The 16120-nt window shown below is 41.1% G+C and overlaps 2 protein-coding genes across 4 annotated transcripts in view; one reads left to right on the top strand and one right to left on the bottom strand.

Annotated features, from left to right (window-relative positions):
* Positions 1-6936, top strand: part of kat2b (K(lysine) acetyltransferase 2B) — a 19749-nt gene extending 12813 nt beyond the window's left edge. Inside the window, exons 5-18 of the mRNA XM_010780253.1 lie at positions 693-874; positions 962-1153; positions 1362-1465; positions 1584-1709; positions 2251-2384; positions 2703-2911; positions 3003-3129; positions 3216-3326; positions 3760-3903; positions 4001-4115; positions 4231-4261; positions 4354-4417; positions 4844-4928; positions 5417-6936. Of these exons, the coding sequence (XP_010778555.1) occupies positions 693-874; positions 962-1153; positions 1362-1465; positions 1584-1709; positions 2251-2384; positions 2703-2911; positions 3003-3129; positions 3216-3326; positions 3760-3903; positions 4001-4115; positions 4231-4261; positions 4354-4417; positions 4844-4928; positions 5417-5610 (1818 nt within the window). The 3' untranslated portion in view covers positions 5611-6936. The remainder of the gene's footprint in view (positions 1-692; positions 875-961; positions 1154-1361; positions 1466-1583; positions 1710-2250; positions 2385-2702; positions 2912-3002; positions 3130-3215; positions 3327-3759; positions 3904-4000; positions 4116-4230; positions 4262-4353; positions 4418-4843; positions 4929-5416) is intronic.
* On the bottom strand, positions 6698-14847 carry sgo1 (shugoshin 1). Of its 3 annotated transcripts, XM_010780251.1 has the most exons (10): positions 14710-14847; positions 14384-14530; positions 14053-14252; positions 13907-13950; positions 13746-13810; positions 10978-11805; positions 9903-9989; positions 9365-9526; positions 8982-9159; positions 6698-7739 (listed from the first exon to the last, which is right to left on the bottom strand). In XM_010780251.1, exons 2-10 carry the CDS (start codon positions 14526-14528, stop codon positions 7592-7594), a joined length of 1857 nt encoding a protein of 618 aa, XP_010778553.1. In that variant the 5' UTR covers positions 14529-14530; positions 14710-14847; the 3' UTR covers positions 6698-7591. The 3 variants fall into 3 exon arrangements, with proteins under 3 accessions (XP_010778553.1, XP_010778554.1, XP_010778552.1); XM_010780252.1 differs by having other exon boundaries at positions 8982-9090; positions 14384-14847; XM_010780250.1 differs by having other exon boundaries at positions 14384-14847.
* Positions 14848-16120: the final 1273 nt, after the last annotated feature.

Consider the following 16120-nt stretch of genomic DNA (forward strand, 5'->3'; position numbering starts at 1 on the left):
CCTGTCAGACTGAGGGGCTCAGGTGAGCTAAAGGACTCTGAGTGTTTAGATTAGAACGGTTTTGTCACAAATTATTCAAAAGATTATTTCCGCGGTACACCTTCATATGATCATTATAGTTATACAAACAATAAGAGAATAAATGAAAAACAGGTATGAAATACTATATGGCAGTAAAACAAGAATACAGTTTAAAAGGGGAGTGATTTGTAAAATATCCATAAAGAAAAAGAAAATCTGTTTACAGTTCGGTCTCATATGGGTGCTGAGAGATGAATCCATAGATCTCTTCATGTTGCTCTCAAAGTGCACCAGATTGATGCTTTCAACTTCAATATTTCAAAAAAAATCTTCCCGGGGGAGCATCCCCCCGGACCCCCCTAGAGGAGGTGAGGTACGCCCCCCACTCGCACATAGCACTTTACCCCTGCCTATATGCTGTGAGCTGATTATGGAGCCTCCATTGTAACAGTAATTCAGATGCAATTAGCTTATATAAAAGGCCTCAAATTGGAAGCATTGTCTGGGCCGTCTTTTTCACTCAATTCTGCAATAGGTAGATCTCGCCTTTCACCTAGGCCGAGGTAGGTGATCTTGGGCTTAAAAAGGTTGGTGACCACTGCTGTAAATCAACTGAAATATAACCTTCTTGTGTTTGCGTTCTTAATCAAGTATCTTCTCTTTCCAAATAGGGGGTGAATAACTTCGTCCAGTACAAATTCAGCCACCTGCCATCAAAGGAACGTCAAACGATAATGGAGCTGGCCAAGATGTTTCTCAACCAGATCAACTACTGGCAGCTGGAGACGCCGTCCCAGAGGCGGCAGAGGGTTCCCAATGATGACGCCGCGGGATACAAAGCCAACTACACCAGGTAGCAGCACTGCCAGACGTCCTGCCAGATTTCCTGTCAACATACACTTGTTTACAGCCAGTTATTTATGTGTTGTGCTCATTGTAGATGGCTCTGCTACTGCAACGTGCCTCAGTTCTGCGACAGTCTACCCCGGTACGAGACCACCCAGATCTTCGGACGGACGCTTGTGCGTTCGGTGTTCACTGTGATGAGAAAGCAGCTGCTGGAGCAGGCCAGACAGGAAAAGGACAAGCTGCCACCTGAGAAACGCACACTCATTCTCACACACTTTCCCAAGTAAGATAAACAAACATTTAGAAACTCTAAAATGCCAAAGGTATATACCACAAACTTAATTATATATTCAGACTAACCAGCAGAGAAACTTACACTACCCATGCATACATGTTTCCAGTATGAAGCTACACAGTTACCACTTTCATGTATGTATACATGCCCGGCAGCCTTTTTAATATAGTTGTTTGTTTTGTTTTGTTTGGCTCAGGTTCCTTTCTATGCTGGAGGAGGAGGTGTACAGCCATAGCTCTCCAATCTGGAGCCAAGACTTTTTGGCAGGAGCATCAGGAGGGCTGATCCCTATCCACACAGGTAGCACACACACTCACAACAAAAACACTCTCCCTTTATGTTGGGAGTGTAAGAAACAACACTTAAGAATATGATCATAAAAATATGTTGTGAGTGACACTAGATGTCCTTTCTGTAGTTATCAGTGCGCCTCCTGTGGCCAGGCCGCTGTACTACAGCCCCAGCCCTGTGTCAGTGGACCCATCCACCTGCGGCAGCGTCAGTCCTGCCAGGAAAACCGCCTCCGTACTGGAGCCAAACCCAGGTATGACGGTCAAACCTGTTATTACTCATAAGGTTACAATTATTCCACATTATTGCAAAACATCTGTGAGAAAACAGTGAGCACTAATGTTTTACATTTATTGTTATGACATATGCACCTGAGTCCTCTAGCTAAGAGAGATATTTATTGGCCATCTGACTAGAATTTTGATTTGAAATACAATGTCCCAAAAGTGCAGCAAACACATTTCCTCAAATACTTATTTGAATGTTGGCCTTTAAGCTGTATAAAGAAACAGAAGTGAAAAACATCACAGAATTGCTCCTAGTATACTGAAAGTAAGAGATGAACTCAGGGTAAGCTCACCTTAAATGCAAGGCCACATCTTATCTGGATATAGATACACTACTTAACTGCTTAGATTGTGTTTAAGAGACATGTAATTAGATAGACAACATAAGATAACACTTTATTCGTCTCAAGGGAAATGGCTTTTCAGCAGTTGCAATACAAAGTGAAACAAGTGCAAATATAGAAGTTTAACATAAGTACCTTCCTCTGCTTACATACTTTATCACAGTTGGAGAGAAACGTAAACCTTCAGAGCCTCTCCTCCACGAGGAAAACAAGCGCCCCAGGGTGGTGGGGGACATCCCCATGGAGCTCATCAATGAAGTCATGGCAACAATCACAGACCCTGCCGCTGTTCCAGAGGTAACAAATGAGCTTCAAAAATATCTTAACCATTAACAAGACCCGATAACTTTGCATTCCCAAAGTATGTTGCTGAACTTCATATACGTTAATTGAGAAAAAATATGTTCTTCACTAGGCACGATAGGTAGAGGTAGATAGATCTCTATGACATTTAACTGCTGGTCATGTTTAATACTGTCAATGATCCACTTGTGAGACCCAGGTCGTGTCAGTAATAGTTTTATGAAGTAGTAAAGAGTGCTGTGTGTGTTTATCTTCACATTCGATGATAAGAACAAGGTGATCATAATATTTGATCCCTTCCTCCATGTGCAGACCAGTCTGCTGTCGGCTCACTCTGCACGCGATGAAGCTGCCCGTCACGAGGAGCGCAGGGGGGTGATTGAATTCCACGTTATCGGGAACTCCCTCAACCAGAAGCCCAATAAGAGGATCTTGATGTGGCTCGTCGGCCTCCAGAATGTGTTCTCTCACCAGCTGCCACGCATGCCCAAGGAGTACATCACACGGCTGGTGTTTGATCCGTGGGTGCCACCGTGCTTTAACACCACTCATCCCATTTCGAGATGAAGTGGAGGTACATTCTCACTGAAATTCATCTCTTTATTTTGACAGGAAGCACAAGACGCTTTCTCTCATCAAAGATGGCCGTGTGATCGGAGGGATCTGCTTCCGAATGTTTCCATCGCAGGGCTTTACGGAGATCGTCTTTTGTGCCGTGACCTCCAACGAACAGGTCAAGGTGAGAGCACTTCCTGTCTGTCAGCTCGGTGAACTCACTCTGTGTTCAGTTTGAACTATTCCCTTTTTTGTCTGTGTTTTCTGAAGGGATATGGAACCCATTTAATGAACCACCTGAAGGAATATCACATAAAGCACGACATCCTCAACTTCCTCACGTATGCTGATGAGTACGCCATCGGCTATTTCAAGAAACAGGTAACATGTGATGTCCATTAAAGTGTAACATGCTTTAAATACAAATATAGTTTTAGTCATAAGATGCAATATTCTCCCTCCCTCTTCCCTCCTGATCCTCTTCACCGTGCGTACATAACAACCTTAACATGACCTGCAAAAACAAACAAGAAATACAAATGATTTTACTGAACATATAATGAACTTTGCTTTTTTGATACTTGAGAATCTGCCTTTTTTTACTCCACTACTGTATTTCTAAAATTAATGAACTAGCACTTGGCAGCATTTCTACTGCTTTTCATTTACTTTTACTTTTAGGTCTTGAAAGTCTCTTAATGATTTTGTTTTTAATGAAATAGTTTAAATGAAAGCTTTTTATTGGGCTTATTTTTGTAATGGTATATTACAGTGTACGTACAGGTTAAAGAAACATAAATCTTCTCTCTCTCAGGGTTTCTCAAAGGATATCAAGGTTCCCAAAGCCAAATATGTGGGCTACATCAAAGACTATGAAGGAGCCACGCTCATGGGCTGTGAACTCAACCCCAGCATTCCCTACACAGAGTTTTCCGTCATCATCAAGAAGCAGAAGGAGGTGTGTGTTTTTACATTTAAAACTGTTTAAATGGCTACTTTTTTTTCTTTTTTTGCTCCTGCAATCACTATCGTTTCGCATTTTTTGTCTCCCTCAGATCATCAAGAAGTTGATAGAGAGGAAGCAAGCTCAGATCAGAAAGGTCTATCCGGGGCTTTCCTGTTTTAAGGAAGGAGTCCGGCAGATTCCCATCGAGAGCATTCCCGGCATTCGTATGTTATTTACAATATTGACTTTACAGCATACAGTTTATCTTTTTCAACACTATTATCTAATCTTTTTCAGTAGGATATTGGAGGTTGATTTGAGTTTCTTTTATATCAACAGGTGAAACTGGCTGGAAGCCTATAGGAAAAGGGTGAGTTTGTCTCTGCTGTACAAGATGTTAACCTAGCAGAGTGCCTTAAACTTCAGAATGGAATGTTGTTGCTGTTTCTTATATGACTTTAGGAAGGAACTGAAGGACCCAGAACAATTGTACAGCACTCTGAAAACCATCCTCCAACATGTGAAGGTGAGCAACATGTAGCCTACACTCGCAGTGTCACTTTAAAAGAAGCATATATATTCCCATACTTTAGTGTTTAAGAAAGAAAGAATCAGCTCAGCAGCTGTTTCTGTAAAGCAATCTCGAACATGTCCCTGTGTCTGGTTGGTCAGTGTTTACTTGTCTTCCACATCTGAGGCATCTCTCCAGCGTCATTGCAGTCAGGAATAACTGTGATGGCACTATAGTGACACCTACCTGTTTCATTTTAAATCAAAATCATAGAGCCTTATGGTAGCCCTGAACCGTTTCTGTACTGCATATTAAGCACATAGATACTTTCACTGTATTCATAGTGCCCATAGATTTGTTTTATAATAAATAAAGACACTCTTTACAACGTAAAAAAACAAAACACCCTTAATTCTTATCTGACTGTTCTTTATGTCTCAGAGTCACCCGAACGCCTGGCCTTTCATGGAGCCGGTGAAAAAAACCGAGGCACCTGGGTACTACCAAGTCATTCGCTTCCCCATGGGTATGAACACAGCATATATCATTGGAACACACTCGCTAATAGACTGACTTTATTCTTTACAGAAAAATGTAATCATAGAAGAAAATACTAAGGGGTAAGACATTGCAGATGATGTTCAAGGACACATCAGCAGTTCAGATGCATGCTGGGATTGTAGGATGTGTGTTCTGGCTGAAGGTCAGTCTCTAGAGGAGACTTAACATTTTTATAGTATTCGTGCATCATCATTTTTTAGTCCATTTGAAAATCGTATGCACTATTCAACAGTTACACAGTGCATTTCATTGTAGAAAAGAAACTGATCTCCTGACAACACATTTTGCACACTATTGATTTCATTCATAGTTGCTGCCCAAGTGATACTAGAGAAAATATAAAGTTTGTTATGTGTTTAAGAGCTATAGGTTTGGTAGCGTACACATTCAGCTTCTGACAGTCAACATTGAAAGTAGTATAAATGGTGGACTTCACTCTTTTTCTCCTCACAGATCTTAAGACAATGAGCGAGCGTCTGAAGAGCAGGTACTACATGACACGCAAGTTGTTCATGGCCGACATGCAGCGCATCTTCACCAACTGTCGTGAATACAACCCTCCAGAGAGCGAGTACTACAAGTGTGCCAACCTACTGGAGAAATTCTTCTACACCAAGATCAAAGAAGCAGGCCTCATCGAGAAGTAGAGGAGAGGAAAAGATAGGCTTTTCCCCTCCTTCACAGAACACAGACTATGAAGGGTTAAGGTTAGGTCATGGGTATTTGCATGGAGAAATTAAGAATAGGACTACTGATCTGGAGGGGTGACGTTTCAGAAACACATATCTTCATGTTAAAGGTGCGAATGGGTCTCGGATCAGCACTCTTCAAATGTACAATGCATGCTGGGCCGGATCCTGAATCAGTAGCTTTAACTGATATAAACACTGAAAGATAAGCCACGAGGGAAGGCCCTTTTTGAAGGCCTGCGGGACTGTTGCTGACATCAAGCAAGAGGAGAACTGTGTCTTCATATTTCATCACACATCCCATGGAAAAACAGGGCAGAGGAAGGTGATACATATTGGACAGGGCAGAAAACTTCCGTTATTATTTCTGTGTTAGACGTTGGAAGGTAACGCAGGATGACAGCTGATTGGAGATTCACCGTACACCTTACTTCGTCGCCCTTCATCTTTTCTCTATTTTCTTTTTCATACTTTCACCCCCTGCCTTTTTGGGCGTCTGCCTCCTCCTCTCAGTTGACTCAGGTAGAGTTCTTAAGAGCAGCGACCACACCTACATTGTATTAAGTCATAACACAAGTGTTCCCTGTGAGGAAAGTGACTGAGACTTCAGGTTTTCCTGTCAGTTTTAACTTGGTTCTTGTGCAGAGCGTTATAAAGGTCAACGTTTTTCTGTGTGCTGAGTTCATCCTGCCAAAAGAGGGATACATACTTTAAATGTGTACAGAGTTCAACTATTTGAAAGCACTTATACCCACTGTATATTTTAAATGTGTATATATCATATATTTTCTGTTTCAGAACAAAAAAAACCCAATCTTCTTTTCCCAATAAGCAGCTTAGGGCAGTTTGACTATCGAATTGCACCTTTATTTTTCCAAGTATTAGTTAACGTAAATAACAGCATTGTCTTTTCTTCAGAATTTGTTTTACATTTGAATTAACGCTGTTGACAAAGGACTAATTCAATGATCTAGTTTATTCTTATTTATGTTCTGTAATTTAAAAGAATTATGCTTAAGACAAGGTCTTAATTTATTCTCTCTTATTTTTTGTCATGCAGATGGAGATTAATAACTTTATACTTTGGAGATAAATGAAAAGATTGTGCAATACTATGTAGTTTTGCTGTTTTGTAAAAAGGTGTTTGTACTTTTCAAACTTTAGGAAAAAAATACATTTTGTAAGATGTCTGGAAAAGAATGATTTCATGCTCTTTGTACGACTGGTTTTAATGACATAGTATTAGCCTATTTTATAGACTGAATAAAACAGAAGTGAGGCTAATTTAGTGTTTATAGTTTTTCAAAGCTCATCTCATTCACTAAATGTGTTTCTGCAACAATCCTGAAGTTCAATGAAAGACCTTTTTCATACCTCTTTCCACTGGATTCACATCAGGAACCCATTTTAATGAAATACATGTTGTTTAACAATGATCGCAGTGATGATGGTTTACAGCATATGCCGTAGTATAGTTATCGTAACTTCCTTTACAAGGTCATAGTTGTAAAAAAAATCCCATAGTATAGTATGACATACAATTCCGAAAAAATTCATAGTGTAGTCAGTCATAAAATTCAGAAAAAAAAGCACACAGTATGTCGTAAGTTAACTTAAAATGTCATAGCATAGTATGTACACATGCAAAGTTCATTTGATAGTATGTTATAAAATGCCTTAATACGGTCGTAGTATAATATGACTTTAATGAGGATGCTTTAATAAAAAAAAACACAGAATTGAAGACAAATGGCAATTAGAATTTGAAAATCATAAAAAAAAAAAGCCATTAATACATTTAGCTAAAGATTAAAAGGAGAATTTAAAATACGTTTCGTTTTGCAGCGAAGTCAATAAAATAACATCTGAAAATGATCACAGTAGTTCACATAAAGAAATAACCTTGAGGACAAAACCAAATGATCACTAATTAAAGCTATTAATTCAACAAATGACCCATTGCATTTCTCAACTGGCCATTTTTCGAATTCCTTGATTTCGACACAGACGTCCTGCGAGACTTCTGCTTGAAAATAGGAGAGCGCAGGAACTGCAGGTCGGTGAACTTATCTCCGCGCCGAAGTTTCCTGTCAAGATGACAACGATACAGTTGAGCATCCATACAGTAAAATGTGAACATAAATGAATCAGTTATGCCCCTTTCACACCAACGCGTTTTCAGCTCCGGCTCGGAACTGGAGCCTGAAAAGTCCTGTTCACACCGCAGCGGCGCCGCCTCTTAGCTCCGGAATCCGGTTCACTTCCAGCTCCAAAGAGGCAAGAGGCAAGAGCTTCGGAGCTAAGAGGCGGCGTCGCTTACGTCGAGGCGTGCAGGAAACTAAACCCACCTCCCCTGAACATGGGTCGACTGAAGAGTCTCGTCATGCCTGCCTACAAGCAGTTGCGCTGAGCAAAGTGACTAGAAGGCAACCACACATTTATAAAAAGAAACACACTTTATAAAGTCAGGCAACACAAACCAGGCTTCGTGTGTTTCTGTTTATTTGTACCTTACTTTGACCATCCGTTCGCTGTTATTGATCACTGTGGAGAGAGGCAGACGTTTTGTATTATAGCAGCTATCGGATGGAATCAATACATGGGCTGCACAGGTTGTCGTGTCCGACTATCAGAAGTAGAATCATAATGAAAGATGCGCCGGTGAAATGTGCCTGTAGAAAACGGTTTATGCCACAATAGGATAGCAAGTAGTCAGTTTACCTTCGGTTGCTATGCTAACATCACCCATTTTATAACAGACACTTTAATAACAGCGTTGTGATGCCAAACAGCGTCAATTCAGATTGACACACATTCACTTAAGGGTAACTGGGGATATGTATCAGCTGCTTGTGTGAGAGTCAGACAGTGAATACTTTAGAGAGGCCGCTCTAAAGTATTAGCTAACCCGGAGCTAACGGGAGAATAAACTCCAGTGGACGAGCAGCACTGCAGCGGTCGGTAAATGCAGCTGAAACACATTAATAAACAATGAACCACGGCACTCTGGAGAAAAGTATAAGCTTGGAGAAGTCGTTATTTTATTTAATCTGACTTCGTGTGATTAAAAGCAACACGATCATCGACCCGACGCAGTCCCTCGTTGTTGTTGTTGTTGTTGTGAGCGCCGTTGGGGAGCAAATCAGTGATGTAAACGTCATGACGCAGCAGCGGCTGCACCAGTCGGGCTCTGGGCGGTGTGAACAGAGCGGGAGTAGAAAAGGGAAACCGGAGCTGAACCAGAAAAGCTCTAGCTCGGAGCTAGAAAGGGAAAAGCGCTGGTGTGAAAGCCGCATTAGAGAAAGGGAAGCATCCATATGTGAACTTACGTATTTATGGTGGGTTCCTTGTAGTCCACGACGCTGGTGTAGCGCCTCTTGCGAGCAGGAACAGGAGTGGAGCACAGGGCCTCGGAGTTCCTGGAGAACGAGCGATGGGCTGCAGGGGACATATTGGTCACATCACACAGACTCAAGCCCTGCCCTGCTGTCCTTACACCAAGCCCACCTGTGGAAACTGTGAAGTTAGACGTGATCCAGAAGCAAGAGAGGAAAAAGCTGAAGGTACTCATGTGCACACATCAGTGAAGAGATAAAGATAAAAGTACACAGAAGCCGATTCAACAAGAAGTGACAGTTGAGTGAAAATGTGATCTCAAGTGCCCATGTGATTAAGATTTAAATTCGCAAAGCAACTCAGTGACAATACATACGCTTCTTGCATGTCTTGAGGGTTTTGTGGGGTAAAAGAGGAACCCCTTCCCCGGAGGAATCTCCAAAACTGGACAGGACGCTGTTTATCCTCTTCATCTCCTCTTTAACCAGAGGGCTGACAGACGGCAAACAATCCTTCTCACTAACCCCTGGGTGAGGTTCTGAAAAATCAACACGAACAAAAACACACACAGGCATCTTTACTTCAGGAATGATGATCAGCAGCAACAGACACTCGAGCCATTCAACAACTGCTCAACCAATCCCCCAGATGTCTTTATTCTAGGTCTCAGAGGATATTACACAGTAAGGTCATTATGAGACAAAAGAAGAACATAACATCGTGCTACTTTTTTGGGCTGCACGAGAGCAAATACTAAAATACGCATACATTTGTTTTACTATGTGATGTCATGAGATGCATTGAGTTGCTACCGAACAACATTCATTAATGTGACAGGAGTATGGCAGTTACTGAGCAGCACCTTGTTGATGAGCACTATAACAATAGGATACACAAAGCAGACATTTACTCACCACGGTTATTGTCCTGTCTCAAGATGGCTGGGTGAGGGCTGTTAGGAGCTTCTTCCATCTCAGGCTCTGCAGCCTCGTCTCTGAAAACTAAAAACACAAAACAATGAAATAAATGGTTAAATATAACAAGGGCTCAGCAATAACTCCCAAATGTTTTAACTCGATATAGCTAATTTCATATGTAACATTTATTTTAGTAATTCAATAAATAGGTTGTCCATGTGAAATAAGCATGTTGCAAAGGCTTGTTTGTCCTCCTGTGTGAATAAATACAAATGCAAGGAGTACGAAGAGTTTTCTGTTGTAATTAAGAACTTTAGTGCAATTTAACTTGAGAATGAAAACACTGACTATGTTTACATGCATGCACACAGAAACAAAGTAATCAAATTAAGATAATAGTCGGATTTAATTACACTAAGGTATTCCCATAAGCAGAATTATGGGTATAAGTACGAAGGAGTTGATCAATAAAGGAATGAATGAAGAAGATCTTGCACACACTGCTGTTTAACGGGTTGACCTTTACACATTATTCTCCACAATTATTATTCAGAGAAAACCTTGTCCTGAGCTGAATGAAATATTTTATTTTGGGGTGATGGAGCTCAAAGTTTGGATAAGCTTGCTGCCAGTTGTAGTTCAGTTGGTTGATATCTCAATATATTATTTCACCTCGAAGGGATTCCATTGAAAACCAATTCATTAATGGATCAAGTCCTGATTTGAACTTTTTAAAGAACCACAAAACTCGACACTTAACAGTAGGGCTGTTCGATTATGGCAAAAATCATAATCTCGATTATTTGGGTCAATAACTGATATCACGATTATTAAAAACGATTATCCATTTACTTTGAAAACAACAATTTATTGGAGAAAAAAGATGTGAACAGTACGTTTTTAACAGTTGATTACCCTGAACTTTAAGTATAATTCAACTGAAAAACCAATACAAAAAATAATAATAATAAAAAAATTATCGTTTTTATTTCGATTACGTTGTTTTGGTAATCGTTGCAAGCCATAATGGTAATTGCGATTAAAATACGATTAATATAGCAGCCCTACTTACCAGGGATCTTCTGTTGCAAAGTGACGCTTTTCTTCCGCCTGGTGACTTCAGAGGCCCGCCCTCTTCGAGTGGTAATCTTTTTGGACATGTCAGGTGAAGGCTCTCTCCGTCTGGTCTTCTCAGGGACATAAAGGCTGTCCTCTGATTCAGAAGATGACGAAAAAGGGCTGGACTCATCCTGTTTGGAAACAACAGGTAGAGCTTCAGTTTGTGGAGTCTCCTCCCCGACAGGCGTGGACGGCTGGTTGTCCTCGGCCTTGGCCTTGAACGGTGTGACATGAACCGCCTCTTCACAGTCGAAGTCAAATGTGTCGTTAAATCCCAGAGAGGTGTTGAGCTTATTCTCTTGTGACAGAGGTCCTGTTTTGGCCCTTGTTGCTGACCGGTCCCGACTCTTGGAGCGAGTTCTGGGTTTGTCCCAAGGTTTCTTTAAGGGGACCCGGTCTGCTTTGCAACCTCTCTCTGGTTTCTGTGCAGCAGGTTCTGGTTTTGTGGAGGGCGTCTGCTTAGGTCTTTTTCTGCTTCGACCCTGCTGGTTGTTTTCCTTTGGTGGGACAGGTTCAGGAGTAGAATGCTGAAACTCCACAGTGTCAACGGGGTCCGCTAAATCTGGCTCTGGTTCGTGCTGTGGCTGATTTGTATTTTCAACATCACTGCGAATTGGACTTGCAATCAAAGTATCCAAGCCTGCGATGTGGGACAAGTTTTGTTGCACACGCTCAGACCTCCTCCTTCTTGATCTATCCGCATGGCCTCGCCTCACAACAACCGTAGATGGCAAGGTAACCTGCCTTTCAGATTGTGCATTCCTTTCAGAGGGCTGAGGGTCTACGAAGAAAAGGACACAATCAACAATATCATTACTAGGGATGTCAAGATCTGATTTTGGAGCTATAGCTATCAGTGTCATAATGAGCACAAGTACTTTTTAAATAAATAGTAAACTAGGTGATCTGAAGAACAACCAATATGTCAACGTGTTTGTTGCCTGCGGATAACACCCATGGCAGAATGCTTCCATAAATTAATGAACAAAATGGTATAAAAGAACTCAACTGACAATAAGTCAACAATTATGGCTAATCCTTACTATTGTTATTATATTAAAGCATCAGAGTAGAGTAGTAATAGTAGTATTTAGTAGAAGTAGTGTGTATATACAGTGAGGAAAAAAAGTATTTAGTCAGCCACCAATTGTGCAACTTCTCCCACTTAAAAAGATGTGAGGCCTGTAATTTTCATCCTAGGTATACCTCAACTATGAGAGACAAAATGAGAAAAAAAAAAAATCCAGAAAATCACATTGTCTGATTTTTAAATAATTTCTTTGCAAATTATGGTGGAAAATAAGTATTTGGTCAATAACAAAAGTTCATCTCAATACTTTGTTATATCCCCTTTGTTGGCAATGACAGAGGTCAAACGTTTTCTGTAAGTCTTCACAAGGTTTTCACACACTGTTGCTGGTATTTTGGACCATTCCTCCATGCAGATCTCCTCTAGAGCAGTGATGTTTTTGGGCTGTTGCTGGGCAACACAGACTTTCAACTCCCTCCAAAGATTTTCTATGGGGTTGAGATCTGGAGACTGGCTAGGCCACTCCAGGACATTGAAATGCTTCTTACGAAGCCACTCCTTCGTTGTCCGGGCGGTGTGTTTGGGATCATTGTCATGCTGAAAGACCCAGCCACGTTTCATTTTCAATGCCCTTGCTGATGGAAGGAGGTTGTCACTCAAAATCTCACGATACATGGCCCCATTCATTCTTTCCTTTACATGGATCAGTCGTCCTGGTCCCTTTGCAGAAAAACAGCCCCAAAGCATGATGTTTCCACCCCCATGTTCACAGTAGGTATGGTGTTCTTGGATGCAACTCAGCATTCTTTCTCCTCCAAACACGTCTAGTTGAGTTTTTACCAAAAAGTTCTATTTTGGTTTCATCTGACCATATGACATTCTCCCAATCCTCTTCTGGATCATCTAAATGCTCTCTAGCAAACTTCAGACGGGCCTGGACATGTACTGGCTTAAGCAGGGGGAAACGTCTGGCACTGCAGGATTTGAGTCCCTGGCGGCGTAGTGTGTTACTGATGGTAGCCTTTGTTACTTTGGTCCCAGCTCTCTTCAGGTCATTGACTAGGTCCCCCCGTGTGGTTCTGGGATCTTTGCTCACCTTTCTTGTGATCATTTTTAACCCCACGGGGTGAGATCTTGCGTGGAGCCCCAGATCGAGGGAGATTATCAGTGATTTTGTATGTCTTCCATTTTCTAATAATTGCTCCCACAGTTGATTTCTTCACACCAAGCTGCTTACCTATTGCAGATTCAGTCTTCCCAGCCTGGTGCAGGTCTACAATTTTGTTTCTGGTGTCCTTTGACAGCTCTTTGGTCTTGGCCATAGTGGAGTTTGGAGTGTGACTGTTTGAGGTTGTGGACAGGTGTCTTTTATACTGATAACGAGTTCAAACAGGTGCCATTAATACAGTTAACAAGTGGAGGACAGAGGAGGCTCTTAAAGAAGAAGTTACAGGTCTGTGAGAGGCAGAAGTCTTGTTTGTTTGTAGGTGAACAAATACTTATTTTACAGAGGAATTTACCAATTAATTCATTAAAACTCCTACAATGTGATGTCCTGGATTCTTTCCCCCCCCATTCTGTCTCTCATAGTTGAGGTATACCTAGGATGAAAATGACAGGCCTCTCATCTTTTTAAGTGGGAGAACTTGCACAATTGGTGGCTGACTCAAGACTTTTTTGCCCCACTTTACCTGTATAAATTGGTGAGGCTTTAAACACACTGGGCTTTTCAAGGTTCTGGCTGCTCCGCTTTCTCCTGTAAAACAAGAGGTAAAATATCCCGATCATTCATAAAACTCAGGATAAAATACAGTTTTGTGAAATAATTTGTGTTTAAAAAAAAAAAAAGTACCCTGGTGAATCCACATGGTACTTGGGTTCAGCAACGGTTGAAGTCTAAATCAATGAGAATGAAATTATATTTTTTGTTTCAAAGGGCATCAAGCATTACAACAATTATAAGAAAGGAAAAGTTAATCAACAAGCGTCTAGGTGTACCTCTGAAGCTGCAGCTTCCTGTTCTTTGAGCTTCCTCTTGAGCAGAATGAGGTGAAGGAACAGGGCCTGTTGCTCCCTCTTCAGCTGCAGGATCATTACATTAGCATGACCCAGCTTTTCCTTTTCAGCTTGCAGAGCTACTGCCAGCATCTTGTTGTTCTGCTGGACCCCGAGCAGGAGGGTGCTGGCAGATTGAACCACTAGAAGAAAACATTGGATGGATGTTGTATACTTCACCAGCTGTGTCAACATATTTAGGATATCTGCATCTATGTACCACATTTATCACAAATGTGATTGCTGACATTCAATATAAGCCTTGTTTCCGTACCACTGTTTGTGTTGATTTTTTTTAACCTTCCTCTGTTGGGAGCTGAGGCACTCTCCAGCCGTTTGTTTCTCTTTTCCTTCATCTTCTCCTTAATGTCCTCCAGACTCTGCTGAAAGGACTTCTTCTGGGCCCGTTCTTTCGCCATGGCTTGGGATTTTTGATGAGTTAAAAATGTATTTACTTTATCAAACATATCAACATCGTAGCGCAGTGATATTATGCACCAAAACAAACGACTAGGCTAACATGCTAGCTACGTTAGCTCGAAATTTACCGTTCACGTTATCCAACAAGCCGTCTGCAGTGTACCGTAAAGTTGGACTTACCAGCACGAGTATATCACCAGGCGGTTTGTGAACGTTAACTATAGCTTCAAAAAATTTGTAAGGTATAAATAAAACAGTTATTCCATTTTAAAACAGCGTTGCTTGCATCGTCACGACGCGAGTTGACGTTCGAATTTTGAGTCGGGGCTGTTGATTGGTCACAATTTGAGAGAACGTCACTTCCGTCATATGAAACTACTGTTCACAAGGTGGCGCCAATGGATAGCAACCGTTATTATTCTCCATCCATGATAGCAATAATTTATGTACATGTCCTTGACGAGGAGCTGTAAGTGATTTGGTATTCATTATTCGTCTGCATATTTTGATAATTTGTGACCAAACAGTAACGTCAGACCACATCACAGCAGCACAACGAATACCTAGTATAATTATTGCCGTCTTAATTGGCATCTTTTCGCATTTTTGCCTGTATGTCTGCTTGTATTGTGGGAGGCAAACAAAGCAAACCACTGGGAAAATCTAGGCATAGTACAAATCTAAAAAAGAAAATTAGATTAGCCCTCATCAAGGGTCAGGTTCATTCAGCCAAGGAAAAATGACTAATTGGGTATTTATAATTGACTGGTGAAGATAAGAGCTGGTGCCGTACTCTAAAGTGCTTTGCTGCACGTGGATAGAGAGCTGATAACTGTTAATCTGACGAGTTATATTCCTTGAGGGTTTTCTGAAACTCGTGTGGCCCTTTCAAAATTAGATTGCATACTACTAGCTCAGAAAGCAAGTCAATTATTAGATGAATGTAACTTTTTATTTTGAGCTATGTTTGGCCAATATGCTATAGCCTATACAGTCTGGTCTTGAAAATACTCCAGGGTAAGGCTTCTATGTTGTTGTTGTTGTTGTTGTTGTTGTTGTTGTCCCCCATTGTGCATAGTGCTTACAAGTAGCCTGTAGATATTTCTTCACACAACATTTTCCTAAAGCTCTTTACTTCAATGCCATAAGTACTTAAGTACCCATACCCTAAATGTTCTATAAATATTGGAATGTAATGTAAAGCATACCTCTTCATGATCTCATTTACTTTCCAAAGTCAAACAGGCATCTCTTATTTGGCAGGGTGCTGGGAAGAAACTCCCACCTTCCCTGCAAACCACTTCAGCTAATGTAACATCCATTAGGACCTTCTGTCAGCAAGAAACTGTCCATGACGGCCAACTGAATGGCATATTAAGGCTACAGGACGGGGCTTGGTAAAGCTTGGGTGTTGTCAGTCTCACCCTGAAAACAAATTACTTTAGCAGGGCGCCTCAGCTGTGAAACATGGCCTGAACTTTCAGGATCCATAAGCCCGAGTTCTTGATTTAGCTGACTTTTCTCAAATGTTTGATGCTTTATATGTTCTCAATGTTTGTTTTTTTCCAAAGAAAGTATGTAGCTTTGTAGC

This window comes from Notothenia coriiceps, unplaced genomic scaffold, assembly GCF_000735185.1.
Source record: "Notothenia coriiceps isolate Sejong01 unplaced genomic scaffold, NC01 NC01_scaffold00021525, whole genome shotgun sequence".
NCBI lineage: Eukaryota > Metazoa > Chordata > Actinopteri > Perciformes > Nototheniidae > Notothenia > Notothenia coriiceps.

What these genes read in the sequence shown, in the direction of transcription:
- sgo1 (XM_010780250.1), bottom strand. Translation starts at nt 14,576, where the DNA reads ATGTTTGATAAAGTAAATACATTTTTAACTCATCAAAAATCCCAAGCC. An exon ending in AAAAATCAACACAAACAGTG is followed by an intron (nt 14,253 to 14,383) that starts GTACGGAAACAA and finishes GTTTTCTTCTAG; the next exon opens with TGGTTCAATCTGCCAGCACC. An exon ending in AGCCTCACCAATTTATACAG is followed by an intron (nt 11,806 to 13,745) that starts GTAAAGTGGGGC and finishes TTTTCTTCGTAG; the next exon opens with ACCCTCAGCCCTCTGAAAGG.